The sequence below is a fragment of the Oenanthe melanoleuca genome, chromosome 12, assembly GCF_029582105.1.
Source record: "Oenanthe melanoleuca isolate GR-GAL-2019-014 chromosome 12, OMel1.0, whole genome shotgun sequence".
NCBI lineage: Eukaryota > Metazoa > Chordata > Aves > Passeriformes > Muscicapidae > Oenanthe > Oenanthe melanoleuca.
The window spans coordinates 9,578,494-9,603,959 of record NC_079346.1 but is presented as its reverse complement, the minus strand read 5'-3'; the positions used below and the strand labels follow the sequence as shown (position 1 = coordinate 9,603,959).

At 44.2% G+C, this 25,466-nt stretch overlaps 2 protein-coding genes across 2 annotated transcripts in view; both read right to left on the bottom strand.

The window, feature by feature from the left end:
• Positions 1-288: 288 nt before the first annotated feature.
• Positions 289-8,946, bottom strand: ZXDC (ZXD family zinc finger C). Its single transcript, XM_056501866.1, has 8 exons — positions 6,935-8,946; positions 6,283-6,435; positions 5,327-5,405; positions 5,078-5,208; positions 4,311-4,481; positions 3,119-3,804; positions 2,324-2,408; positions 289-536 (listed from the first exon to the last, which is right to left on the bottom strand). Exons 1-8 carry the CDS (start codon positions 8,169-8,171, stop codon positions 289-291), a joined length of 2,790 nt encoding a protein of 929 aa, XP_056357841.1. The 5' UTR covers positions 8,172-8,946.
• A 2,456-nt stretch (positions 8,947-11,402) lies between these two features.
• The window catches only part of UROC1 (urocanate hydratase 1), a 35,105-nt gene continuing 21,041 nt past the window's right edge, over positions 11,403-25,466 (bottom strand). Inside the window, exons 12-20 of the mRNA XM_056501373.1 lie at positions 25,295-25,392; positions 24,972-25,044; positions 23,783-23,904; positions 19,279-19,349; positions 18,261-18,359; positions 17,735-17,834; positions 14,992-15,073; positions 12,206-12,305; positions 11,403-11,643 (exon numbers count right to left, since the gene is read on the bottom strand). Coding sequence (XP_056357348.1) covers positions 11,512-11,643; positions 12,206-12,305; positions 14,992-15,073; positions 17,735-17,834; positions 18,261-18,359; positions 19,279-19,349; positions 23,783-23,904; positions 24,972-25,044; positions 25,295-25,392 — 877 coding nt within the window. The 3' untranslated portion in view covers positions 11,403-11,511. The remainder of the gene's footprint in view (positions 11,644-12,205; positions 12,306-14,991; positions 15,074-17,734; positions 17,835-18,260; positions 18,360-19,278; positions 19,350-23,782; positions 23,905-24,971; positions 25,045-25,294; positions 25,393-25,466) is intronic.

Below are 25,466 nucleotides of genomic sequence, written 5' to 3'. Positions count from 1 at the left end.
GGAGAACTCTCTGCCCATAGGTCTCTCCAGACCAGAGTTGTTAGGAATAAAGGAGAAGGAAATGAATCTTTCTCTGCATTACCTGCCATGCTCCACTAATCAGTCCCCACCAATTATTAAGTTTTTACTTTTTTAAAATGTTAAGCTTTAATTTCAACAGATAAGAGAAATAACAGTTTAGGTTGAAACTTCTTTTTGCAGGAACATTTTCATGTCCACCTCATTAACTCTCTAAGTAAGAGGTGGAATAATGTAAGAATGTTGCAGAGCTCAAACCCCATCCTGAGTTCACTCAAATTCTTCCAAAAATGCAAGTCTGGATAACAGAGAAGCTGAGCATGTGTTTGTCTCCTCAGCTCTTACCTGAAGAAGCTGAATTTGCACATACTGGGCTCCAGTGGCAGGGTCCCTTATTGTCAGCCCTCCATTTGGCAGAACTATGTTACCACCCAGTCGACTGCCAGGAGTAGATGAAGAAAAGTTGGTAGGGCTTACTTTACCACCCTTGTTTTTCCTCTGACCAGAGCCAGATGCCCCTAAAAGAAAGCAATTTTAATACTTAGATGGTGAGAAAGAATTTGCCAGTTTTCTGCTAGTATTTTTCAACTCTTTGCAGCTGTTTATACCATGCAGCAAATGCCCACAACAGTGTAACACAATTAAGCACCATCTGACAACATTAAAAGGCCAGAGAGCACTCAGCTGGTGAACTCCAGCTGCTGACAGACCACTCTTTTACATAAACACCATTGAAAAATGACAAACTGCTAAGCTTAGGGCCCTGTCCCTGTGGTAGCACAGAAATATCAGCATATTTGTGGTGTTATAGAAAAGAATTAGGAAGTAGGATTGCATTTTCTATTTTTCATTTTGCAACTCATTTCCTAAGAGGTCATGCACATGATTTTTCTAAACTGTAAAAAAAGCATAGAGAAAATCATTATTTACAGGAAGATTTCACAGACTACTAGGTAGAACAGGCTACACAAGTACAACTATCACAACCTTAAGCTTTTTTCAGTTTAAAGCAGGATGAACCAGCTGCTGCATCACAAGCTGAAAACCAAAACCCTAATCAAAACAAATGTAAGAATACAGTCCTGTCAGTTCTTCAGGTTTATGTTTGATTTTTTTTTAAAATCTGTAATAAATGAAGAGCTTGAATAACTTATATTTAAACACTGAACTTCCCTCAACAGTATTCACTCAATCTAGTTAAACCTATCAGAAATACAAGACCCTCTAGACTACTTTGAGAAGCACAGCATACCATTAAGGCAGCAGCTGGTGAAAAGTGGACTATTGGGAGTATTGAATAGGAACAGAAACAGGAATTTTCTGAGGTCATCTTAGGAGTCATGTAAAGTGCAATCTTATTTTTTAAACTAATGTCCAAAAGTCATGTTTGATGATACATGCATGTGTTTGGTAACACAAGGCCCTTCAGAACTAGCTTCATAAAACACTTGTCCTTCCATGAGATGATCTGCTGAACCAGACAGAATGCATGCATGTATGCATTTTACAAATGCACAAACAAAACAGTCCTAACTAGTCTCTCAACTTGCCTCAAAAACTATTTCCTTGATTTTCAGAGAAGGAAGTTCTAAGACACAGCAAGGCAGCACTAAACTCACACTGTAATTATGATATTGACAGATCATAAACATATGATATTCCACTCCAGCCCCAAAGACAAACACAATCACCTTAGCTCATTCAAGTCCAGTGAACCATGGACCACATTTGATCTGACAAAGGAATGGTTATTATTTACATCAAATGGCTTTGAGTCAAACTAAGAGGACACATCTGGAATCATGACCTAAGCTCACTCTGCACAAGAACTCCCTACAAGGCTAAAGTATAAGAGAGGGGTTTGAGTATATCTAGATAATAAAAAAATAAATTCCTTAACACTAAGTGAAACACAGAAGCAAAATCTAGCTGATATTTCCATTGTCTATACTGAGTTAAAGAACCCTCTAGATAAGACCAAAAGCATAAACAGCAGAAAGCACAGTGACATATTTTGTTTTAATAAGAAAATAAGAAGCAGACAAAGAGATGGACAGCTAGTGTCTTGTTAATAATCATGAAACATAGGGCACAGCTTTCTTTGTAAACTTCCTATGAATCTGATATTCCACAGAATGTGATTATCCTGAGAAACAGATGGTACACCACATGCATAATTATTTTAACAATCAATAAACAGGAGAGGACATTTAAGAATGTTACTCAGAAACCTGCTCCCACTGCACTGCCAAAATTACTAAATACTTTTATTTCATAAATTTAAACAGAATTAACAGCTTCTCACCTGTGCTGCTGCCATTCCCTTTTTGTTTCTTTTTCTTGGCCAGCTGAATGGCTCTGTAGTCTGTTCTTGCAGACCCACAGCTCTCCTAGTTTAAAAAAAAAAAAAAAAAAAAAAAAAACAAACCCAGAGATGCAAGATTTTTTGGAATTAAGAACCAAAGAAAACAATGAACACAGACTCGTGAGTTCTCAAAAGCAGTTATCTTCCTCAAATACTGAATTCTAGTTTCCCCCAATCTTTGATTAGAGTTTCAATAAATTCTGTTTATCTATTTAACATTGGGAGTTTAACACAAGAAGTTAGCTCCACATTTTTAAGTGCTCAGATTTTGAGAGTGTAAACATTTAGTTTGTAACATAAATAAAAAGTTAAGTCTGCAGTAACACAGTGAAGCAGAAAGGGAAAAGTACTTAAAAGAGGAAAGAGGCTGGGATGAAAAGGGTGCAGTTACTGTTACAGCCCAGATTTTCCCCTGGAATGAAACAACAAGTAACACTTGTAACACTTATTCTTGGGTGATCTTGCAAATTCCATTTCAGATAGACAGCTGCTTATTTTTAAAGGTCCTTCCTGAACTGTCCCCACCAGAATGTCAGTATTTCTTACAACTTGTTAGCACACTGAACCTACCTGTGAAAGCACACTACTCAACACATCGTTCTACATCTTTCATCAAAAGAGAGCCAAAATGCATGATCTGCAAAATCTGAAAGGTCTCCCTATCAGGTGTGAGCAGCCAGGGATATCCCCAAAGTCAGGCTGTCTCATCTAGGGGTGAATACAGTTACTCCATACCAAAAATGAGCTGCCAGTCACTGCGCCAAGATCCACTTCCTTCTGTGCACTGTAACTCCCCGGAGGGTTGGAGAACACAAACTGTGTCACTACTTTGCTGCCCTCCTGCTGACCAACCACATCTGAGCTGGGACACAAATTCCGTTCAGCTTTAACTGGTGTCAGTAACTCAGGCACATTGGTGCTGCCGAGGCTGCTGGAAGGAGTCAAAGTGGCTGTGTCTATTGTTAAATTATTGCTGGATGTCAACCCGTGCACATCCTGACTGGAATTCCTCACTGACAGGGACGCCAGCGAACCCAAGGCTTCGGCATTGACAGTCTGTACATCATCCAAATTTAAAGTGCTTTGCTGCAGAACCGTTGCACTGGTTCCCAGCAGGAGAGAACTGTCCAGGCTCTGGGGCATGTCGCTGCTCGCCACCAGGATCAGGGGATCAACTGCCTGGCTCAGGGAACTGGTACTGACAGGCAGGTTCCCCCCCAGCGTCGAGCCCACCGAAGCAACATCGATCGTGACGATTCCAGAGTTCACCAGCGCCATGTCCGTCGTAATCCCAGAATTGCTACTGGACACGTTGGAAAACAGGGACACGAGGTCGATGTTGCTGAGATCACTCTGCCCTGGACTAGTGAGCTCACTGCTTGGGGTGAGGGAGCTGGTTGCTTCCAGCTGGGTTAGGAGATCTGGAAGAAAAGGGTTTGGTTTTAAGACAGAGCTTCCACAGACAACAGAAAGAAAAGGAAGATTAAAATTCTATAAAATTCTATATTCTTAGGCTACTAAACCATTTTCCAATTCCCCTGAAAGCAGATTTAAGGAAAAGCAGCCTACTGAAATAAGTTCATTCCTTTACTAAGAAGTGTGAGTTTCAAAAGCACTTGCCAAGAAATAACATTAAGGCAGTGCAGGCTATGCACAGGTTGTAGAGGAGTGAAAGGGATTAAGCTCTGCTTCACTGAAAAATGCTGCAGATTCTCACCATTTCAGAGGTCAAGTTCAAGTACCACTTGCAGATACGCAGAGATCCCACTGAAAATTTTAGAGGAGGGTGAAACCAACTACAGTCTCAAAGATTCTGTCATTCATATCCACAGAACTCAGATTTCAACATCAGTAATTACACGTTTTTCTTAATAGAACACTTAATTTTCCCACTGCATCCTATGATAGCCAGAAACAAGCCCTTTACCTGGGCTGAAGTTATGCTGCTTGACCATGTGTGTCTTCATACTGTGTTTGGAAGTGAACAGTTTATTACAGCTGGAAACAGGGCACCGAGTCTTTAACGAGTCCACATCCTGAAGATGCTTTTTGGAGTGAATATACAGACTACTTCTTGCTGAAAATTTTGCACAACAGCCTGAAAGAAGATATATAAGGCTTTGAAGTTTCAAATTTAATGACGTTTCAATTTAATTGTCATATTTAATGTTTTAACAAATCAGAGTATCCTCTACTTGCTATTTGCAGCACCTGTGCATACACTCAGAGGAACCACAAGAAAGTAAACCTGTCAAAGGGTAGGACAGTTTAACAACCTGTTTCTGACAACATGAAACTCAAGTCATTCAGTGTAAAGCACAACCTTTTCACACTATGGCATCTGAAATTCTTCATGTCAACTGCTGGAAACACCATAAAATGGAGAAAAAAATCATCAAGCAGAGCTGCTCTACTTGAAAACGCTGAATAATCTAGATCACACCCAAAAATCTTTGCTTCTGGAGTTCCACTGAAGTGGTGACGGTGGTCAAGCTGCAGTATGGAACAGAGTTTGCTCTGTCATTCCTAACTCTGGGAATGATCACTTGTTCAAGTCTTCAGTTTAGTTTTACCTCTTCAAACCCTGTTAGAAGACTCATCCTAAATTGTTCCAGTCCCGTACCAAGCACACACAACCTTTAGACAAAAATACACACCAGTTACCAGGAAACACATACAAGACTAGAGCAATACCTTCTACTGGACACTCAAATGGTTTTGTACCAAGGTGAGTTATACTGTGGCCTTTCAAGTGTTCTGCTCTTGTGAAGGACTTCCCACAGCCTTCTACTGGGCACATGAATCTCCTGTCATCTTCGTGTTTCCTACAAGGGAAGGAAATTGTCATTGTCATGATTAAACTGCTTAGCTACTGGAAGAGAAACAGAAACAAGCTAACAGCCAGTGGCTTAGGACAGTATAATCAGAAAAAGTTTCCTTTACCTTTTATGCCTCAGAAGCTTGGACATACTGGTAAAAGACCAGCCACAGCCTTCAAAGTCACAGATAAAAGGTCTTTCACCTTGAATAAAAAATGTTACATTAATAATCTAATACATAACTACATACCGCTACCAGAAAATATTAAAACTTGTTTAAGTTGAATTAATTTAAGACAATCAGCCCCTCCTGCAATGCACTGCAGAGTACTATCATGTCCTTTATCCCTCCTACAATCTGGGTTTTCTTTAACTCCATGCTATTGCATCAGAGAGCACAGGTATTTATTAATCCACCTCATATCTTGAAGGTGCTTCAATAGCCAGTAACAGCATTACTCAAAACAGAAACACAACTCAACTGTTTTTTTCCTATTTTCATGATCTGTCACTGTGTCTTGATTACAAGACTGTGGAGTATGTGACATCAGTTTCCATCACACCTATGAACTTCAAGTGACACTTTAAAAAACCTCCAAACTGTGAAACCATGAAACCAGGAAAAGAGAGGACAGTAGAGGACACACTGTAACATGACAAGGCTGCATTTCAGCTTTGCAGTGATTCTTGCAAGACAGGCATGCTTCCCAGAGCTGAAATTTATCTTCTTGCTGGTCCAAACCTTGGTACATACATTCCACATGTTCTGAGAGTTAGGTTTTTATCAAGAGTAAAAACATTTTGAACATCTATAAACTTGGGAATAGAGCTGGGACAGTTTTTTCTGGACAGAATACACAATGACAAAAGCCACAGCTTTGCATGTCCTTAACTACTTTGCATATGACAACTCGATTCAGTGGGTCCTACCCCCAGAAGGCCAAGAATCAACTGCTTTCACTGGCTCCAAATAACTAATGTCACCCTTCCTGACTTTCAGTTTCTCCAGCACACTGAGGTTCACTTTCCACATACTATGCTCCATGTACCTCCCCCTGTACAAATCATCCCTGTGAATACCTGTGTGACTCCTCATGTGGATTTTCAGTCGGCAGGCCTTGTCATACTGCTTGTTACAGCCAGGGAATGAGCAGGAGAACTGCTCTTGCTCTCTGAAATGGGCTCGGTTGTGGGAGAATAATGCACTCACTGTGATAAACGTTCGCTCACAGCCTGGGGAGAAAAGGGAAACAGCACATCTGCTTGACAAAACTCAGTCAAGAAAACCGCACTCTTATCTCCCTCCCAGCTTTTAGCGAGGTACTTTCATGATCGTTTCTCAGGATATTACATAGGAGGGAAAGGGAAAAAACCGAAGAGTGAAATCCTAAACATTATTCCCAGGAATTGCAACTGTTTTGCCAAGGTGGGCAATCACGTATAGCCCGGGTTAAGGCGCAGCCACTGAACGCTGACGCCGTGTCTTGTGGTGTTTCACTGCACCAGCACAAAGTCGCAGGAGGAAAGGCACAGCATCCTCCAGCTCCCAAACTTTCCCTCTTGGTAACTAAGGTGGCCTGAAGGAGAACCTTCTTTGACACTCCGGGGTACCACGGAGGAGAAGGAGAAGCGGGGCAGCAAAAGAAGCGAGCGGAGCGCCGCACGGCGCCAGGGCAGGGATGGCAGTTCCTGGAAGGGGAGGGAAGGGAGCCCAGCCCCAGAGGCGGCTTACCGGGGAAGTCGCAGCGGTAGGGCCGCTCGGGCTCCAGGTGGCTGCGGCGGCGGTGGGCGGCGAGGCGGGCGGCGCTGGGGAAGCGCTGCCCGCACGCCTCGCACTTGTGCGCCGCCTCCTGCTCGTGGGCGCGGCTGTGCGCCCGCAGGTTGTACACGGTGGTGAAGCGCTTGGCGCAGCCCGGCGCCGCGCAGGCGAACGGCCGCAGCTTGTCGTGCGAGTGCAGGTGCCGCCGCAGCTTGTAGGCCGTGGCGAAGGACCAGGCGCAGCCCGGCACGGGGCAGCCGAAGGGCCGCGCCGCCGCGCCCCGCCCGTCCTCGCCGCCGCCGTGCGCCGAGAGGCGGTGCAGCCGCAGCTGCTGCTTGCGGGGAAAGGCCTCCCCGCAGCGCGGCTCCGGGCACGGGAAGGCCGGCGGCGAGCGCGGGCGCGGCCCGCCCGGCGGCTCGGCGGGGCTGGCGGCGGCGGGCGGCGCGGGGCCCGCGGGCTGCTCGGCGCCGGGCCCCAGCGTCAGGACGCCGTTCTCGATGCGCACCAGCAGGCTCTGGTTGTTGATGGTGATGGTCCCCGAGAAGGCGCCGTCCTCCGCCCCGCCGCCATCGCCGCCCGCGGGGGGCAGCGCTGCTGGCGGCGGGGGAGGAGGCGGCGGCGGCGGCGGGGCCGAGCCGGGGGCCTCCTCCGGCGGCTCGGCGGGCGGCGGGCCGGGCTGGGCTCGCCCTGCTTCGCCGCCGCCCGCGCCGGGCTCGGCCGCGCCGCGCACCACGTTGAAAACGAGCAGGAGCCCATCGCTGTCGGGCGCGGGCCCCGCCGGCGGCGCGCTGGGCGCCGGGCTGGCGCCGGGCTCCGGCTTTTCCTCCACCAGCAGCACCGGGAAGCTCACGTAGAGGCCCGGCGCGACGGTGCTGCCGGCGGGGGAGGGGGCTGCGGCGGCGGGCGGCGGGTCCCAGCCGGGCGGCGGCGGCGCGGCGGGGCCGCCATGTTGCGCGGCGGGCCGGGCCCGGGCCGCCTCCGCGGCCGGCAGCCCCTGCGTTTCCATCTTGGGGGTCCCTGTAGCAGCGCCTGAAACCGGAGCCGCGGGGCGGGGCCGGCGCGGGCCGCAGCGGAAACGCGGAGCGCGGAACCGCGGAGCGGGCGCGGCGCGAGCGGCGCCGGGGAAACCCGGAGAGCGGAGCGGCGGACGGGACGGAGCGGGGCTGCCCCGGGACAGGGAATGGCAAGCGGGGAGCGGCTCGTGCGACATCCAGCGTGGCACCGATGGAGTCACCTCAGGTCCTGGGCATGGTGCTGATGTCCCTGCTAATGGCCAGGAAGAGTCCCAGAAGAACTGAGGCTGGAAGTGACCTCTGGCTGTAACACAGTCTGACCCCTCTGCCTAAGCAGGGTCACACCGGCCGAGCAGGTGACACAGGAGCGCGTCCAGCTGGGGTTTGAATGGCTCCAGAGAGACTCCCACCCTCCCTGGGCAGCTGTTCAGTGCTCAGCCACCCTCAATGTAAAGAAATCCTTCCTCATGTGGAGGTGTTTTAGTTTATGGCCATTGCTCCTCGTCTTGTTGCTGGGCACTACCGAGAAGACTTTGACCATCCTCTTGATTAACAGATACTTACATGCACTCAAGGGCTCCCCTCTCTCTTCTCTAGAATAAACAAGCCCAGCTCCCCCAGTCTCTCCTCAGAGAGATGTTCCAGACCCCAAATCACCTTTGTGGCCCTTCACTGAACCCTCTCCACCAGCTCCTTGTCTTTCTCACACTGGGGAGCCCAGAACTGAGCACAGCACCCCACCTCACAAGTGGAGTGGGAGGATAGTGCCACTGGATGTGCTGTACAGGAGCAATGCTGAGGGTGCAGCCATGCTCAGAGAGCTGAGAGAGAGAAATACTTCGGCAAAACGCCCTGTGTACTATGAGTGGAAATATGGAAACAACCCTATGGGCCAACCCTGGGCAATGCAAAGTCACTGTTCAAGCATGGCCATGGCACAGCATCAGCCAAGGTAGCCCAACACCAAAAAAAAAAAGAGAAAAAAAATCTTACAAATTCAGCTAATGCATTTTAAAATTTATTTATTCTTGGGCAAAGCTATCTCTGGGAGAATGTTCAGCTGCTTTATGGCTCTCCAACACTTTAGGGAAAAGGTAAAATTATCCTAAAATTTGCTATGGAAATTTAGCAGTTCCCTGCTGCTGTGGAACTGGCAAGCAGTCCCAGCAGATGGTGCTGTGATCCTTCTCCTGCTCAGATTATTCCTCTTTTCTGAGCATCCAACCTCCTACAGCCAGGGTGTGAACTCTGGCCAGGCACTCTCAGCTCCAGGGAAAGTGGAGCTGTGGGTCCACCCGGAGCTCCTTTGGGTGTATGTGTTCCCTGTCCTTGGTGGCCCCAGCCATCCCATTCTCCCTGGGGAGGTCTTTGCAGTACCTTCCTTCATGTTCCTGGGAAAAGATAGGTCTGCACCCGAGTTTATTGCTTGACACAAAGGTGCATTCCTGGTTGAAGGATGTAAAACCTGTCACCAAGCTCTTGCCTCTGTCTGCAGCCATGCACGAGGTTGTCAGGACAAGTGGCTGCATTTTAGGGAGCATTAAGGTGCTAAAATTCAAAGGAAGGATGGATCAGCCTGGCAATCTTGAGACTTCACTGCCCTGCAGAAATTCACAGTTTGTCCACCCCCTGCCCAGATCAGATCCAGTGCAATGCCTACAGACAGATGGGTTTGAAACTCTTCACCCTTCACTGGCTTTGTCCAGCAGTGAGGTCAGCTACCTAAAAATGACATCAGCACCCCCACACAACAATAGCCTATTCACAGTCTCAGATTCTCTGCAAACAAGTAGAGGACATAAATCAAGGCTCAGCAGGGCACAGAAAGGGAACTTTGCACTCGGGTGGTTTATGGTTTCTGAGTGCTGGAAACCCCCTGCTATTTCATCCCTGTCAGCACCAGGTTAGTGTTTCCCTGTGCCCTCCCAAAGCTATTAAACCTCTGCCAGTTCACAGTTGTTTAGTGCTTGAGATTTGCAGTTAAAAGACCAAAGTAGATTTAACCATATACATATAACTACATACTACATCATTGAAATAAACTCCAGTGAATAATCCCACATAAGGCCAGCTGCTCACCAGTTCACTGCCCTCCTGTACCCCATTTTGCCTTAACTCATGCTGCCTCATTAATAGACTTCATAATCTGAATTCAACTTGTAGCTGTTTATAGCACTCCTACATATGAGTTCTGTGTGTCCCTACAGGTAGTCCAGAGTTATCAACTCCCAGAGAGACATTAAACGTGGCTATACTGGTAAGGTCATGTCCTCTGGGCAATAAGGTACCAAGACAAAAATAAGGTTCCTTTTGTGTCTGGGATGTAAAGATGAACATGCTGGCAGGTGCCCATTTACTGAATAATACAAAGGTGAGGAATTTGTGATAAATATTTCTTCAACATCTTGTCTGTGATGTATTTTCAACTCAGAATTAAGAGGAGGCTATGGAACAGCTCTACATTCTTTGGTACAAGAAAAGCCAGTGTATTTTCTGGTTGCTCCTCTTTACAAAGCAAGAACCACCAGTGGTTTTGGGCTAAGCAGATTTAGAGTGGTTTCACACAATACCAACCCTAGCTTTGGACCTATTCCACTGTGATTATTAATAAGGTAATGCATAACATATGTTGAAGCAAAGGCTGTCAGATCTGCCTGACAACTACTCCCATCTCAATCATATGAATTGGCAATGTGGGCAGGTTTTTTCCATAATGTAAAGCAGTTCCTATCAACTGCAGATTGCACTTCACAGAAGGCTCAGTTTCAAGCAGATGCCAGATTCTCACTGTTCATCTGGAGGCAGACACAGTACGTGAACAGAGTAAAGAACTCATTTGTGATTCAAAATAAACATTTCCTTTTTCTTAGCAGCAAGGCAAAGCAGAGCTGCAGTGCTCACCTGTGGGTACCATGGGCTCTAGCAGGGGTAGAGTTTCACAGTGCTGAGGACTGTGTGCTGTCCTGAGACTGCAGCTCATCACAGCCCCTCTGCAGCAGCACAGGCAGGTTTATGTGTGTGACACCCTTTCCATTCCAAGAGGTAACGGATGCAGTGCCAGGAGATGGAGTGACATTCCAGAGCAAGTCCACAGGGGGAAGGGACTGCTGCCACTGTGTTTGTGTCAGAATGAAGCCTGTGTGCTGAGAAAGGGCCATGCTTAGCATGAGACAGGACAGCTAAGAATTACTTTTGTACACACATTAATTTATATATTATCAGGAATAAGTGACTTTTGCTACTGACGAATTTTTTTTTCCATTTAATTTTCAGGAAGAAAATTCCCATTCCTTTTCCATCATGAACAGTTTCTTATTGCAAACATTGTTCCAAATATCTTGGTGAAAAGACTGCTCCTGGTGGATTTGTCACAAACAGATTTGCCCCATTAGTAAGTTAGGGAGGAAAAAATGAACTCACATGGAGCAGACATTTGCAAGGCTTTTATCATTTGGCCAGAGAGCAAAACAGGATCTCAAGGAGCAGCTTCAAATGTATCTGCAAGAGCAGCATTGCACGTGGAGTGCCACTAACGCTTCACAGCTGCTCCAAGATGTTCTCATCCACCACCTTGTGAGGGAGGGTCACCCTCAGTGTGCCATTGTCCCTCATGGCTTGGCAGATGGTTTCATAAGCAAAGGCATTTCCCGACCAGCAGCGCCTGGCCACCTGCAGACAGCAGAATGTCAAAATCAGACATTTCTCTCGCCACACCCCCTTGCACCATGTTTGTGCAAACACTGGCACCCAACTCGTGACAATAAATCTTTCAACCCTCTGCCAGTTTTTAGTTTCCCTTCTGATTTTGCAAGTTGTTTTTGTAATGCTTCATTTTTATGAGAGTGGTACTTTTCCATGCATAACCTTGGACAGATAAACGCTGGCAGAACCAGGTACCTTATAAACTTACAGAATTCCCTCACCAAAAATAATTGTGCTCTCTATCCCAGCTCTGTAAAACTAGCACTAGGTTTAGATAACAGAATCATTTAAGCAGTCACTGCTTTTGTAGTGGGATAAATATTTTAAAAGGAAAATTTCACTTCAATGCATTTTCAACTATGAAATCAAGGGGCCAAATTCTCTGCCAGCATGTAAGGATGTCGACAGCTAGAGAAATCATAAACCCCTTTTCCATCAGCAAAACTCTGTGTTTTCATTTGTGTGCAAGCAAGATTCTCCAGATTAAAAAAAAATAATATTAAAGTATACATATATGAGTTTTGCTTACTCCATTGGAAACGTCCCAGCTGAGCATCATCTTAGCTCGTTCTTCAGCTTCCTTAGAACCATCCAAAACCAGACCAAATCCCCCATTGATCACTTCACCCCTAAAAGAAAATGTAAGAGAATGAAATAAAAATAATTCAAACCAATACCACAAAATTTACAGGAGTTAATTTGTTTGGTACTGCAAGAAGAAGGATGAGAATACAGAAATTATTCTGAATAAGAGACCATCAGTGATATTTTATACTTATGAAAAAAGAAAGAGAGTGTTTAGCAAGCAAAGGCCTGATTTCCTGACCTGCAGCAAACCACTCCACCTTTCTTGTAATGCCTAGCTGGCAGTCAGGATCTGCTCCAAGCAGGGATACCAAAAATTAGGCTTGCTCTGTATCTTCTGAGTTCTGCACTGTGTACTGTCTCTAAAATCAGGTGGAGAGAGGTTAACAGGTCTGATGGGCCAGAGATTTACCTGTCTCAGGGTGTTTTTAAAAGTTAAGCTCCTCATGTTTGCTACTACAGCTGCCATTTAGGCAGGACCAGGAGGGTGACAGTGTACTTACAGCAGCAGGCAGATGGATCTATTTATATTCTCTTGGGACAAATGACAGAGCATAAGCATTTTATTAAAAAAGTGTTAACCATCACTTAATGCACATCTGCCTCAGTCATTTCCAAAACAGTCATTCATTTTGTATGAGATGCAGAGATGTTTAAAGACATCAGTGCCAACTTTTCAGGAAGCAGACTTATTGGCAGAAGAAGAACAGAAATATGTTAAAATGAACAGATTATTCTTGGGAGAAATAACAGTCTGGTTTAAAAGGACAGGGAAAACACGTAGAGCAAAACATCTTGTCTGACTTCAGAATCTGGCCTGCTTGAGTTCCCATTCCGTGGCATATGGTGAATTGTGGTGGATGCAGCTGGGAGATTAACCTTGCTGTAAATCTGTGAGAGATCTGGCATTAGAGCTCAGCATCAGCAATACCTGAGGGACATATCATACAATACATGATATAAGAGATTAATGGGAATCCCTGGAGGCAGGATTTTCTCCTCTGAGTTTTATAGTTGATATAAGTTTACAAAATTTACATAGAACAACATCAGACATGTCCATTAATCAGATAGGAGCTGAGAGTCTTCCAGTCCAGGAAGGAATTGTTTCTTAATGTGCATTTTCTAGCAGTAACTTGAGCTTCTGAGGAAACAAGGAATTGAGGATAAACTAGAGCCTCACAGACCTGAGATCTGCTTCCTGAAACTAGAACTCACGTTTTCTCAGTTTCAATGGAATGCTGTTACTCATGTGATGTTAATTGCCTTCCTACTACTTACATACAATAATTGTTGAGTAGGATCCTACCACAGAGCTCAGCAAGGAACTCAGGGCTCCAGATCTCACCATCATCACACTACTATTCTCTGAATTCCTTCCACTTTTCCATTATTAGATATGCCACTATTACAGATGCATTTTCTGTTGAAAGGCACAGTTTTCTTCATAGTGACAGTTCTCACAGCAGAACATCACTGAATGAATTAAGTTTTTTAACTGAAAATTTGAAACAAAGTCACATTTTCAATTGAGAAGTTTGAATATTTTAAGAAATTACTATTCAAAATAAAATTATTCTTTTTGATTAACACTGTCAACTCTTTTCAGCCTGGAATTTAATTCCCAGGGTGTTTTTACTGTGTGAAGTCTTTCACTAGTTCTGCTCTTAGTCTCCTCTGGGGATGAATACAAACAGCCAAAGATCTGTATTTCTTACAAATTCTACTTTTTTAATAGCTCATGTCATTACTGTCCTGTCCAAAAGAGAAGACCAGACTGGCTGACAACAAATGTAATTGTGCTAGGCCAGTTACTCCACCATACTCTGCTGCTCTTTACTGTCAGAGTTCAAAGCCACAGAAACCCAGACATCTGGACAGTGTTTTATAAAGATATTCCATATAGGAAGCTGATATTCCTTCAGTGGCAAAAATTCTCTCTGTCCACAGTATCCCAAAGAGCAACCTTTGAAGCTTAGGCATGCACAAGGAGCACCTGATCTATTTGCACTCAGTAAATTTAAAGCCTTCCCACTGATTTCCATGGAGTTACTCCAGTGCAAGTCAGAATCACTCACCAGGATCTGTTCTACTGTCTACAATCACTCCTACATTACAGTGTTTGTTCTTATGGATTTTCTAGAAAAACTTCTCTCTGCCTTCATTAGCACTGGGTCACATTTTCAGGTAATTAAAGAAACATGTGGCATTTTGACCTAAGCTACCTCCTATCTATAATTTCCAGATGTCTCCTTCTAAGATGATCAAAGAAAGCAAGGCCTCTTTCACAATCAAGATGCCACAGGCAGATCAACTCTCAAATTGCTTCTCCCTTTTTGTTTCTACAGGTTATCCAGGCTCTGTGCTAATATACATTCTCCTCAAACAGGCAACAAAAATTAATAACAATCATTTGCTGTAATTATAGTCAAGACTACGTTAATCTTAAGTCTCTCCCAAGTACATGTGATGCAGATTCCAGCTAAATAAATATTAATCCTGCTTTTCCTGTTTGTCTCACAAGGCTGTGACAGAAAATAAAGCGTGCAGAAGGCACTTGTGCAGTCTCAGCGGGAAGACACAGCAGATCTGCCAGCAGTTCCAGGCAAGCCCAGCCTCTGCAGGGAGGACTGGCAGCTAAACACGGTGCAATGTCACACCTGTTCAGCAGGTCTGTCCCCCCACATGCCCAGCAGTAGGAGCAGGATTCAGAGCACAGACAGATCTTACCAGCCCACTCCGCCCCCGTTGTGCAGCGCGACCCAGGTGGCTCCTCTGAACGAGTCTCCCACGAAGTTCTGCACTGCCATGTCTGCCAGGAGAGCACAGCTGTCACTCAGGGCCACCGATTTTTGTGTGTGCTGCTCCCCTGGGGCAGCTTTTACTCACAGCTTCCCTCACAGACGCACACTGGACATCTCACTCTTGGGAGGAGCAGGCAACTGAGATTTGTCTCCCTCTCCCTGCCCTGACTTTGGAGGAAACAAATGCCAGTTTTACACCGTGGTTTATGGGGATGCTGGTGATTCCTGCATTTGTGCTCCAGCACAAGCAGCTGAAGGACTTACCACTTCAGCTCTGAGATACTTCTTCAGGGTGGAGAGAAATAAATGCACTCCTTTGGGGTACCTCAGCCATGGAAGGACATGGACACATCCATGTGTATGGATTCAAAATGGGCAGCACACCTGGAACACTGCACACCTTGCTGTTCTCAGGAGTTTGAAGTATTTTCAGATCAAAGTGCAGATTTACTTCAGCCCTGTGCAGAAAGCCAGCCCAAAACTGAGGAGTTGCATTTTGGGGACAAAGTTGGGATGAAAGTTTTACCCACTCCAATTCTCTGAACAGGAACTGCTGAAACCACTAAGAACGTTTGTTTATGAAAACCCCCAAAGAAACATAATTTAAAAAAACAAATATAATTTGATTAATGCATGATTTCCACTGAATTATTCACTAGAATTTTGTACATTCACTGCAATTTGTGCTAAAACATATACCCAGGGTGGTAGAAAGAGGTGCACACAGAGGATAAGAATAAAATTTACTGAAAACATCCAGATTTAATTCAGGAAAGATTCAATATATAATTTGCTATATTTTTAATGGGAAAAATAAGAGATAAACAACAATATCCCCACTAGTCACATCTGCAGATGCACAGTTACGTGCCTGATGGAAAAATGAGTTTACTTAAGTGCTAATCTGTGTTAAACCCTTTCCCGAGCTCCATTATGGCATCTTTTATCTGACATTATGTCACTTTAATAACGCAATTATCATAATTACAGTGCTGTCGAGATTGAATGGGAGAGATTAAATCACCATATTCTCTAATGTACAGATTTTCTCCTCAGCCACTGGCCTGGTGAGGGTGGAGGTTGGACAAGGAGAGAGCTAACAATGCAATAACTTGGCTTTTGTAAAGGTCATTGGCTCCACTTTGCAGAGCAGCAATGACCCATCAGGCTGAGGTACTTCAAAACAAAATGAGACAAACATTCTGGGAATGTGCTGTGTGTTAAAGAGGAGTAAATTTCACCCAAACCAGCTCAAAAGTTGTGTTAAAAAAATAGGGTAGAAGGGAGAGAGGAAAACCTAAGATGTTCTTTTACTGCCTCCAGAGGCTCATCTGGTAAAACAGATTTAGGCCTGGTTTTAAAGACCAGTGATATCAGTGGCCAACAGGCTTTAGATAAGCCCCTGAAGAAAGCAAATGGATCACATAAATCACAAAATGCAAAGAAAACCACAAAGCATGATGAGCAGTGGGGTTTAGCAAGCCTTGTCTCTATTGCCCTCTTCTCAGTGCATTGCCTGATGATTACTTATATGCTAAGATGGAGACATTAATTTGAATTTCTGTTCTCTGTGCAGCTGCACCATGTTCTCTCAGCTTGTCATAAACAAAAATTATTCAAGGCATCTATTTGGCCTATTAGAACTAGCCAACGTGCTCAAAAAGTGTTGAAGTGGGACTGATGGACACAGTTAAAAGCCTAATTTCACCAGGAAATCCAGTTAACAGGGAATTTTTCTCCTTAAAATTGAGCCATAATTTGGTCCTATTATGAATTCCCATAATGGAAGTAATTCAATATGCTCAGCTTCCTCTATCATAATTTCTCCTTCTACAGCAGCAGGTCCTCCAATCTCACACCTCTTTGTGCTTGTCAGTTCATGACATACAGAAACACCACTGGGCTAAAGCTATTACCCTAATTTCCACTTTACAGATGGAAAATTGAGGAAGATTTAGGGTTAAAAAGTGCTTAGCTCTTCACTCATTTTTTTCAGGTCTCCAACCTGATATTTCTTGGGTTTTTTTCTCTAAAAGATGGTTTCACAAACTGAAAAGCAGAGTCTGGTTAGCTCAGGTCAGGTGTGCAGAATTAAAGGCTCCTTTTGGACAGCAAATCTGATTTGCCCACAGTCACACTTTAGGTGGGCAGCAAGGCCTGATTTTTATTCTTATGCCTTTATATCAATATTCCCTTATGACCAGAAAAGTTTCTTTCAGAAACTCCAGACTGTTTCCTTGAGTCCTCGGGCAATGGAATAAAAACAGCTGTGAACCTCTCTGCTTTAGACAAAATACTATTTTGATCCTGTGGATTCTGAGGAAACATGGCTGTGATCAGATCACCTGTTTGAATAAGTGAGATTCAAAATTAAAATCAAACAGAAAATACAACCCTCTGAGATTTTTCTCCATTGGCATTCAGATACATCTGGTACATTTTCATGGAATTTCCAGCAGTGCTCAGGACCTCTCCTATGTAACCAGCTCCACATTCATGTCTGTATCACTGTTAAATCCCACAAAGCTTCTCAGGAAATCTGATTAATTGGGATTAAAGGGTGTTTTTTAAACAAAAACATGTAAAAAATGTTGCATAAAAAAGGCTGTTTCTGTTTTAAAGCCATTTCCTTGCTGGCCCAGGCAGACAAGGCTCAGCTGTTCACTGACCTGCACAGAAGGCTGATCCATCGTAGATGTTGGATGTTTCTCTGAAAGGGCTGTCAGTCCCACTCACATCGTGGTGGTCTCTGCTGAGCACTACTGGAGCCTGGAAAAAGCCAAGCACAGGACAGTGGAGTCCTGCACAGATTGACACTGCTGCTGAGAACCTTTCTCTGCTCACTTCTGTCTTAAGTCTTAATACTGGGTGCCCTATAAGGAGTTACAGTCCCTGCTTTGTGCTCTCAGCAAATCACAGAATGATGTATTGTGCTTGTAGGTGCCCAGACAGAAAATGAGGCAGTCTCATCACGAAACAAAATTTCAGGGAGTTTCTAAACCCACCTCTCTCCTGTGACAGAGCACAATACTGGTGCAGGCAGAGAGGACTGAGCTCTAACACAACCTGGCTACATGTAAATAAAGGAGAGGCACTTCTGCTCTCACTGCTTGAATCTTTCTCCTTCCCCACCTGCCACCCCAGTCTCAGATACGAAACACAATTACCAGAGCATATCAAGACAAAGAGACAAACCTTAATCTTCCCTTCAGAAATGGCTCTATTAATAGCCACAGCTATAGACACACGTCCCTTCTGATCAGAATATAAGATTCTGGCTTGAGAGCCAACGACCTGGAAAAGAAAAATGACAGAGGGATAAGGTTCTCTGCAACTGGCTTATCTTCAGGTCCCAGATGAATGGAGCCAAAGGAGTAACCCTTTCCTTCTAAAGAATAAAGTGCAGATTATTTCTTCACCAACATCCAGCTTCCAGAAAAAAAAAAAAAAATTAAAATCCCTCTTTGAACTTAGTTTTATCTCCACTCACACAATCCATGAGATGTATTTCTGTGCTCAGCTGCTACTGTCCAGTAAATTCCACTTTCTAACTCAACCTGATTGCTAGGCTATAATCCCCCTATCAACAAATCCCTTACCAACAGCTGAGAAGCAGAGGTTTGGACCTGGTGATGGTGGGCTGGAAGAGAAATGTGGCAAAGAACATCTGTCCTGCACAGCTCTGCTGTGCTTCCAGATTAGCTGAGCACATAGGAGCTGTACAGCATCCCTTGTTGGCTTCACAGGGAGAGCCTGACCAAAAAGGAAAACTAAGGATGATGCACTGGTGTCCTCTTCCCACAGTGCAGGAGGAGGACAGCTCTTCAGCCTGTCACCTGTTTGGGAAAAGGTCTGGGAGCTGCATGTGTGAGGAGCTTGGTCCACAGCAATGCCAAGAGGAATATTTTGGATAGCACTGTGGAAGAAAAGTGGTTACAGCTGAGGTGGAGGGTGAATCACAGATATGTTTCACTCCAGATACAGGAGTAGATATTGCTGGATTATTTTAACATTTCCAGATGAGGAAGTGAAGGGAAAGAGCTGCTTCAGCTCAACCTAAAATCCTGCTGTGAAGAGGAGGGTTTCAATTGTCAACCCCAAGAGCTAGAGACTACATCTCCATTCCCATGCACTCCTGCTTTTCAGCCCTGGCTCCAAGAGCTGCGCTGAGGAGCAGGAGCAGCCCCACGTGCTGCAGGAGGTGTGCACTCACCAAGCTGTGCCTGCCGGCTTCCCGAATCCAGCGGATGTTGTCATGGTACTGCTGCTTCACAGATGTGCTCACTTGCAAGGGAAAACAAGGAGAAAAACAGCTTGAAAATCAATGCAGTGTGTTCTAAATTTACTTGAATTCATCTGGCAGCACTAGGGAGTCACATTCTGCTCTCAGATACAGGCACGCATATAGGAAATGCTGGATAAAGTCCTCTGTGCAGCTGATGCAGTTACTGCATCATATATTTAGAGAAAGGTACAAGATGCCACTCAGGGGACAGCTGGAATGGTAACTCACATTTGGATCTTCAGCAAACTAAATTAATCCTTGAAATATGGTTTACATGTACTGCCCATTTTTGATCACCTGTTTCACTGCTTTCTAAATGCCAGTCTATGCCTAATCTTTGCTAAATTAGTCTTTTCATCAAACTCCATGACATTGGGTACTGCCATCCAGCTTTGTGTGAGTGAATAACTCCTTTGAGGCAGCCAGCAGAAATTCTCAAAAGCAGCTCACAACACACATTTGAGGATAAGTTACACCAATGGACACCATATCTGGGATACAGATTTACAGCACAGCAGTTATTCTGTATAACATGGTCCTTGGATGTTTTTGTACCAAGATAAAACTAAGGTCGTTTATCCAACAAAGAGATTTGTTGCCTCATGTTTCTATAAAACAAAATCTGGACAAGAAAATTTATTATGCAGTAGTTACTTTATGTATGAATCCACCCTATACCTTGTTTAGATGTATATGTTACCTAAGAAGACAATTATATATAATAGGTCAGTATTCTCCAGCTTCTCTTTTATTTTGTATGTCTCATTCCATCTCAATCAGCAAAAATAAAAAGGAATAAAGATATTTCAAATGAAAGACAGTGAAATATGGCACATATAATTCAGATACAAGGTGACCTCAGCACAACCAGCTGCCTCTAAAGGCACAGCACCATCAGTAGTGAGTGAGTCACAAAAGGGAGAGCGTTAAGGAATGGGACAGAAATGTTATTTTACTTTCCTCATTTAGGGGGTTTTACAGCTCAGAGGGGTCACAGAGGCTGAAGAAGTTGCTGTTGTAAGCTCTTGTCTCTGTGGGCTAAGCTATGTCACATTACCTTGCCCTGAGAGTCACACTCAGCTACCAGGGCTCAGCTGAGCCACAGTGACCTGCCCATGCACTGGAGATTCAAATCAACCATCTCTGCAGATGCCAAGACAGAATTTTCTGTTTCTTTCCAGCTCTCACCCCTCTACATGGCAAATTATAACATACAGATAACTTATGTTTCAAAGTCAAGCTGGAGAAACTGCACACTGCTAACTTGAAATGGTCCCTGAGAAGAATGTTTGCTCTACTGCTTCTGCACTAGGCAGAATGACAGCAGTTATGCAGGGTAAAACTGGGAAAAAGGAAGAGGAAGATGTAAGAAGCTCACATTGAACCTGTGTTAAACACTTTGTTTCAGGGAAATGAAAAATATGCTCATTCCTGCAGAGACAGGCCTTCCATACCAAGAGCTTTAATGATCCTAAAAAGACCTGTCAGTGCTTGAGGGGCTGGCTTCAAGTGATAGCTTCTAAACTCTGCAATGAGGATTAACATGTCAGCACTTCACTTTGCAGGCAGTGAAAGATGAAACAGCTGCTGGTGCTGTCCTAATAGGATTGTGCTGCCACTCAGAAGCTTTAAGGAAGCAGCCTCTTGAAGGTAATGGGTAGTGTTCACTTAGGTTACTATAGATATGTGATGGGAGTTTGTTGGAATATCTCTAAAAAAACAACAAAACAAAACAAAAAACAAACAAACAAAAAAAGAGAGAGTGTGTTCCTTTCTATCACTTTTATAAGCTGTATCAGAGAACAATTGCCATATTTTATACTTCACAAGGCACAGACTAACAGAAAAGGTCTTACAGAAGAAAAGATCTACAGAACACATCCAAAGAGAAGCCAGATGAGAATACTGGCTGCAAGGACCTATCTCAACACAGCACATCTGTCCCTTCCAGCCAGCTCCAACAAACAGTTGGATTTCATCAGTTATCCCTGGGGAAGTAAGGAATACTCCCTTCTGTTTAGTCTTATTTCCTGCAATTGAAAAAAAATCTCACCCTTTTTTTCCAGAAGGACTTTAACTTTAGAGTAACTCCATGTATCTCATTTGCTAAACTCTTCCCATCCCAATAGGAATGTGTTTTGAGGTCAGGCAAGCAACTGTGTTGCTTCTGGTATTTCACAGCCCCTTGTACATACACAGGGTTTAAAATGTACTGAAAAGCATTGTGTATCCAGAGAAATTGTCCCAAGGAGCACAGAGACTGGCTCCCTTAGAGAGATTTGCATTGTTATGCATCAGCTCAGCCTTCAAACTACCACAGAGATCCTAAATCCAAGTGACATCCCAATCATCACTGCTGCATCTCTCATGCCCTCTTAAAAGCTCAGGTAGCTTAAAAGTAGAAGCAGATAATAAAACTACATAAATCTCACAAACTCTGAAGGAAATTCATCTCCACAAAAGAAGAAGAATGGTTAACAAGGCCAAGTCAAAAGTTTAGACTTGAAATACAACAGAGTTCAGCTCTATGGAGTTTACACTCAGTTTTAAGAACAGAGTCTTTCATAAATTTCAAAGGTAGACTCAGATTCCAGATATGTACATGTGTGAGGCTATCCAGACCCTAAAGTTTGGTCCAAACCCAGGCCTCATGGAAAGTGGACTGCAAGTGGATTATACAAGAATATGTATGCATGAATGGCTGTTTATTTTCTGATCAAAGTCTGTTTATCTTTCTCTTCAAATCAAATTCCCATTGTCCTGTCAAATTTAACAACAAATGGAAGAATAGCCTTGCCCTTAAACCTGTTTTCACCTGTTGGGATTTTTTATATGCTTTTTTTTAATTATTTAAATTAAGAATATACAAGCAATAGTTCAATGCTTTTTGTTTGTGCAAGAGGCTTGTCTGCCCAGCTTTACATTATATCCATATAAACACCCACACACTCCTGTACACACAGAAACTGATTTCCTAGTCTTGCAATGCAAACCATCCAAAGGTCATACAGTGGTTCAGTCCTGGGAGAAGGTTTCTGGAAGCTGCAGTGCATGGCAGAAAAATTACTGCAGGTTTCTGAAGACAGATCCAGCACTACAATAATGGATTTTGCCCTCCCTTCAATAAAGCCAAGGGACCAGGCTTAAAAACATGGAAGTTTCAGTACCCACAGAACAGAGTAGGCACTTCTGGGTTATTACATTAAACACAGCTCATGCTCCACTGCTATTTGTTGAAAATTTCTCCTAAGGAAAGATCAGGAGAATAGACAGAACAAAGGACCTTGCAAGGTCAGACCTACTGTACCAATAATTCACCTCTTGGGAGGAAAAGGAGGCTGCACACCAGGCTTACCTCACTGGAAGAAAAGAGTAGTTTTATTCCTGAACATGGTATATCTTTTTCAGAAATACCACCCAGGATTCTCCCAGTGCTTATTGTTCCAGGACAAACATGAGAGCATTCAAAATTTTCACACTCCTATTTGTATTTTGATGTCTTTCATGAAAAAAGCAACAAATATCTCAGTATTACCAGGGGAAAAAAAATTATTATGCTCTCAATCTCAAAATATGATTTGTATTTCTGATCCATTTCCTTTTGATCTGGCAGAATTAAAAGATTCTTTTGTTGATTCTGGAAAGTTTGGTGCTCAGAACAGAAGAGCTGAGGACTGCAGTGGCTGGGGACAGGGGCAAGCCTTTGAGCCTGCTGCCTGCTAACTGCAAAGGTAGACAAAGAAAGGGAAAGGAATAGGGCCTTCCTCTCCATCCTGGAAGAGCAGGATCAATGTTTGCTGACACAAAATTGGCCTTGTCTCAGTTCCTGTTCACAAGCAGGGGATATCAGTAATAGCCCAGTCTCAGGGATATGAAGGAGTGCAACTCCTAGATCCTAGAGTAGCATACAGACCCATTCAGGTGCTCCAAACTGGTTCCTCCAGTCAGTAGAAACACCTGTCAATTGATTACCAAATGACAAAAAAGATCTCAGAATTGTAATCACAGAAAAATGACACTGGATGGAGCACCACACCCAGGAAACCTGGGTTTCCTGCCACCGATCTCCTTGCTAACCTCTTGAAAGCCTCCCTAGATTTTCATGCCTCATTTGCCTGTGAGTCAGGGGCCAAGCAATTTGACTCCTTAAATTACTCTTGGAGACCTGATGGTGAAAGATACTGATTGCCTTAAAGTTTCAAGGTGGCAAAGTTTAAAACCACCTGTAACAAACAAAAAGAAAGACTCTTAGCCAAACATCCATGGTGCTTTATGTTTTACCTACAGCTACACTCCCTGCCAGGAGTTTAGACAGCAGCAAGACTTCCTGCCTACAGGGAGCCTGGAAGAGCCTGCTTTCCATGTTTTCAGCCAAAAGCTAGCACACATTTCAACTCTGGGTTTCCTTTTCTCTCCAGAGATGGAGCCTTACCTCCCTGGCGTATGGAGTCCTCCAGCACTGACATGGCAATGCAGTCAGTGGCAGCCAGGTCCTGTGGGTCACCTGAGGTACAAACCCAGCGGAATGGCCCAAATCCCAGGGAAAAAATGTCCCTGGGAAGAGAACATGTTTCATTAAGAGATAGTTGAAATTCTTTCCTTATTTATCCTGGCTGCTAGCAGTGCTTTTCTTTCATTAGCTGGAGACGGAAGAATTTGAAACATTTTCAGTGCACTAATCTAAACAGAAGCATCAAGGACCATTAATTGAGAAATTAAACAGTGCTGTTTCATGCAGCCATCCACTGGTATATAAAATCATAGTCAGGCCAGAATTTTCATAGGCATGTTGGGCAGTTCAATCAAGTGCACCATCAGATGAATTGCAGCTTTTTTTCTGTTTCATCAAATATACTCTCCCTGCTGCCTGGTCTTGGTGTCCTCAACCCAGGCTAACCCTGGGTGCATCTGCACTGTCAGACAAGTGCAGGTTCTGATGAGTGCCTGAGCCCAGACTCATTTGCTGCCCACATTGTTTGTGTGCAATAGTGGGACACGCTTCACTTGAGGGCCGGAAGAAAAGATCTAATCAGGCTGGGGCCTTACTCTATCTTCAGGCTCTTATTCACATGGCACAGGCAAGCTAAGCATGAGTCAGAGGAAAAACAAGTTGTAAATCCAGTCCCTCAGCCAATCTCCTGAGCTCAGCTGTTTCTACAAGCAGCATCTGCAGCGTGGGCACAGCTGGTGACACGGGCAGAAGAGTGTCCTGTTTCCATCACACTTTTAACTTCAGGGCAGATACAAATCTTGCATGATTTGGAGCTGATCCCTACTGCTCTGAAGAGACAAGCTCTCAGCTTTTAACACCTAGAAGTGAAGCTGCCTCTAGTCACAGTTTGAGGCTGTGACCTGGCTCTTCTTGAGCAGAGCTGTGTAAGGAAAATTCATGCAAAGACAAAATGCAGCTATTCATGTAAAGGAGTGAAGTGTTGATTTGACAATGGCTAGCCTACACCAACTCTGGCACAACACCTGTGAGAGCAATTTTCCTACTGCTGTTGCCTCCTTTAGATCATTTATCATTGCAGATCACTGTCAATCTGCACTAATCTCTGTAATACTCTCCCTCTGGAGTCACAAAGTGCTTGACACCATATTCCCAACTCTGCCCAACATACCCCATGATGTGCTGAACATAGGAAGGATATCGAAATTCTGTTTTATTTGCTCCTTTTTTTATAACATCAGCACCTATAAAAGAATTTGAATAGTCAGTCACTTGATGGAGGAAAACTATAAAATGCAAAACAAGACTGCACACAAGTTCCTCTGAAGGTTGTACCTCAGCCAGGGAGGGTCAGGGGTCTCAAAGAACAAGAGAGAAAGAAGGAGTAAAGAGTTAGAATTACAGTGGCCAACCCTATCCTGCTTTACAAACACAGCTGGGAAGATGCATGCAGGATTGTCTTCATTTCCACCTACAACTCCAGGATCTACTCACCAGCTCTCTGAGCTTCCAAGAGAAAAGCATTGCCATAATCCCAGAAAAACATGCCCTTATCAGCTAGTTTGTTGATAGCAGCCACATGCCTCTTCAGACTGAAATAAAGAAGGAAACAAACATTCTTGAGGTCTATGAAATATAAAAAAGGGTAATATCATTAACTAACCAA

What these genes read in the sequence shown, in the direction of transcription:
- ZXDC (XM_056501866.1), bottom strand. Translation starts at nt 8,171, where the DNA reads ATGTCGCACGAGCCGCTCCCCGCTTGCCATTCCCTGTCCCGGGGCAGC. An exon ending in CCACATGAGGAGTCACACAG is followed by an intron (nt 5,406 to 6,282) that starts GTATTCACAGGG and finishes TTTTTATTCAAG; the next exon opens with GTGAAAGACCTTTTATCTGT. An exon ending in AAGCTTCTGAGGCATAAAAG is followed by an intron (nt 5,209 to 5,326) that starts GTAAAGGAAACT and finishes CTTCCCTTGTAG; the next exon opens with GAAACACGAAGATGACAGGA.